Source organism: Giraffa tippelskirchi, chromosome Y, assembly GCF_054371585.1.
Source record: "Giraffa tippelskirchi isolate mGirTip1 chromosome Y, T2T-mGirTip1v1.2.pri, whole genome shotgun sequence".
In the NCBI taxonomy this organism is placed as follows: Eukaryota; Metazoa; Chordata; class Mammalia; order Artiodactyla; family Giraffidae; genus Giraffa; species Giraffa tippelskirchi.
This window is the reverse complement of record NC_137290.1, coordinates 17,616,984-17,620,467: the sequence shown is the minus strand read 5'-3', so window position 1 is coordinate 17,620,467 and position 3,484 is coordinate 17,616,984. Positions and strand designations below refer to the sequence as shown.

The 3,484-nt window shown below is 37.9% G+C and overlaps 1 protein-coding gene across 1 annotated transcript; it reads right to left on the bottom strand.

The window, feature by feature from the left end:
- Nucleotides 1-905: 905 nt before the first annotated feature.
- LOC145537558 (heat shock transcription factor, Y-linked-like) lies at nt 906-2,789 on the bottom strand. Its single transcript, XM_081568259.1, has 2 exons — nt 2,143-2,789; nt 906-1,711 (listed from the first exon to the last, which is right to left on the bottom strand). Exons 1-2 carry the CDS (start codon nt 2,653-2,655, stop codon nt 980-982), a joined length of 1,245 nt encoding a protein of 414 aa, XP_081424385.1. The 5' UTR covers nt 2,656-2,789; the 3' UTR covers nt 906-979.
- Nucleotides 2,790-3,484: the final 695 nt, after the last annotated feature.

Here is a 3,484-nt window from a genome sequence, read left to right as displayed (position 1 = left end):
CACGGTGTAAGAGAATGGTACTGAAACTACTACGGAAAACAAATATCATGTCTTCAAAGAACTTGTTAACCATCCTGAGGTGCTGCAATCACCAGAGGAATTTATTTTGTCTCTGAGGGAACAGATAAGCAAAATCTAAATATGCATTAGGAAATATAGGGTGGAATCATGGTGGCAGGAAATAAAGGTACGCCTTAAGGAGAGCAGAGCTAAAATGACCCTATACAGTACCACTTGTAAAATACCTATCTTGTGCTGGCCATGGTCCAGTCACTGATTATGTCCTGTAATCGTTGGTATCACAGTGATGGTATAACGGTTCTCCTAATTTTGGACATGCTACAATATTTATATTTTCAAGTATGAAATGAATTTCTAGAATGAAGACAATCTCCTGTCTAATGTCTTAAGACTCTGCTGCTGCTAAGTCACTTCAGTTGTGTGCAACTCTGTGCGACCCTATGGACAGCAGCCCACCAGGAGCCCCTTTCCACGGGATTCTCCAGGCAAGAATACTGGAGCGGGGCACCATTTCCTTCTCTATCTTAAGACTCTACCGATACGTAATAGAATATCATGTAACTGTGAATGCACTAAGGTTCGTACTGTGTAGGTGCACTTGTTTTGATTTTATTTGTATGTGTTCCTTCACCCGTACCATCCTCATTTAGACACCCATTCATTTCAGCAGGGATGATTTCCCAAATCACTTTCCATCCATTACCTCTTTTCCCTTTGTTCTCATTTTCTTGCTTAGAAACAATAGGCTAGGTGCCATTTACCTAGGATGCCTAACGGATGTTTTCTTGAACTGAAGAGTTTATAAAAGAGTGCAGAGAAATAGCCAGACATTGAAATAAAGCCTTAATTTACTCTTCATTGCTTCAAAATAGAAAACAAAACTGTGCAGAGGAACGTGTAACTTTATTGTTCAAATACAAGAATTGTGGGTATTTGTTGACATCTCCCAACGTAAATTTTAATCTTCATTAGGTTCCATAAGCTGATACTTATTTGATAGGTCAGTTTTAATTAGCATGGTTTTCACATAAGGAATATCGTTGATGAATTGACTTGAAAGAGAGGAGGTGGGTGTATAAGCGATCGTTGGCACTGGGGACCTTGAGTTGCCTCTCTGTTGCTGGTTAGGAAGAGGACTGTCATGGGCTGACATATCGCTATACCTGTCTGGAAATGTAGAAGGCTCCACCATCAGTCCAAAAGAACTGCTCCATAATGGAGATACGATGTGGTTCTGAGAAGTAGATGTAGCGGTAGTAGCAAAGTCCTCAACGTGGCCATTTGCTTGAGTGTAGGTGCTATGGAAGTGCCAATTAAAAATGCTCAACTGGTTTAAAACAGCAGGTTGATCTACCACGTTCTGTTCTCTTTGTCTAACTGATATTGATGGGGAAGGAAAGTCACGCGGAAGTAGGGCGCTTGTTTTAGGGACTATCTGGCTGGTATAAGTCTTTTGTGGGAAAGGCACACTTAAACTGGTGGAAGCTGAAAATGGACTCTCTCCACTAGTTTGAGCATGAAAACCAGAGTTACGATCATCTATGTTGACCCTTGCTTTAACATGCTTCTTCTCGTAATCTGGAACTAGTGAAGATTTCGGAAACACATTGCTAATCCCAACTCTTCTTTTCATTCTTCCTAAAAGTTGGGGATAGCCTCTTTTGAAATTTGGATTATGGTAGATCTGTAACTAAAATCAAAGGATACAATTATTTAGTTTTTTATAAACGAAGGTAAAACTGACAAGCAAAGTTAAACTATAAAAATGTATTCCTTTAATGATGCCAATTAAATAGAATCAAAGACAACACCTCCATTAGTAGTTTTAACACCTTACATGTTAGAAACAAGTATGCTCCTCAACTAAAAAATATGTTGTATATATACAGTAAATACCACTTAAAGTAGCTTGAGGACATGTATCTGATTTCAAGTTGCTAGGAGAGTGTATTAAGTATCAAATATTTTAACCTCCAGCTGTTCTCAACTTCAAAAAATAAAACGTGTTCAACAGTTTGCTATCTCAATTTTAAATTCGGTTTTTGCTACATATGTGAACATGCTTTCTAAGTCACATGATTTAATCTTACATATTGACAGTAAGTGGAAATTTTGGATTACCTTGCTCAAAACAGAGACATTGTTTTCTTCTTCCAGAAAGTCAGGGAGTGAAGCAGATCTTTGAAAAGTTTGTCGCTTTTTACTAAACCCATAAAGTTTAAGCTGGCTAACTAAACTTTTCATACTATCAGTTTCAAATATTCTGAAAGGGGCCTTTCTTTCCAAGACTTCTTTCTTGAAGAGTTCTTCGTTGATCACTATAGAAGTGCCACTCTCATCCCACCAAATAGATTCAAACTGATCACTTTCAACTATAGTCCAGAGTTTTTGTGGAAAAGTGAGGGAAAGAAAATCATTCCACTCATTTCTTTCAGAGACAGAAAATGTGTAGGGTGGCCTTTTTATCCCAGCTTCCTTAGACAAAGCCTGGAAAGCATATTCTTCAATCATAGATCTCAAAACTGAGTCCCCAGTAAGTGTGTAATCACACGAAGACGATCCAATGGAGGTTTTGGAACCACTTGATACATCGTTACGAAGCACATCTTGAATTTCTGAAGGAATGTGTGCCATCTCAGAGAGATCTTTCTTCAGATACTTTTCTCATTTGTCTGACTTTACACACTCCAACTTCAAATGCTGCTTGGCTGGCGTACAGAGATAAACTCTCAAGACCATCAGCATGGTTCTCAAAGTCAAAAAGCTGTGACATCACAAAGTCACTGGTCTCCTAGCAATTGAAGAGTAGCGCTGACATCATAAAGTCACTGGTCTTCTAGCAATTGAAGGGCAATGTTCAACCAGTGTTTACTTCTACATCAACTTAAAATAAAGGCTGCTTGCATAAACAGTAACCAAAAACATGAAACCTGCAAAATGTCATTGCTAAAGAATTTTTACACAGAAAAATCACATCAATAAGTCTACTTGGTTCCTGAAATAAAAGTGATTGATCACCCTTCTATACACATATTCTTAACATTCAGGACTGTTACCAAACCAAACATGGGTCTGCTCACTTCTATGCAATGAAGTCAATCAACTGACTGTGGGTTTCAGTGAAAGCAAGTGTAGTGTTTATTTTATGACCTTGCACAGAAGTGTTTATATTATGCAGAGTAAAATAGTCAGGCACGGAAAGAAAGACTCATTTTACTCTTAATTATTCCAAAATAGAAATTGGCCCTATGAAGATGAATATGTAACTTTTTTCTTCAAATAAGAGAATTGTAGGAATTTGTTGACATCTCCCAACATTAATTTTACACTTTGGTATCCTCCATAATCCAACACCCATTTGGTACATCAGTTGTATTAGGACAGTTTTCAAATAATGAAGATGGTTGATGAGTGCATCTTGAAAGAGAAGCAGCAGATGTATCAGGGATCTTTGGCACTGGGA

Excerpts from the sequence above, each read along its gene's own strand:
- LOC145537558 (XM_081568259.1), bottom strand. The coding sequence starts at position 2,655 with ATGGCACACATTCCTTCAGAAATTCAAGATGTGCTTCGTAACGATGTA. Across the intron at positions 1,712-2,142 it reads ATGTCTCTGTTTTGAGCAAG|TTACAGATCTACCATAATCC; the intron begins GTAATCCAAAAT and ends CTTTGATTTTAG.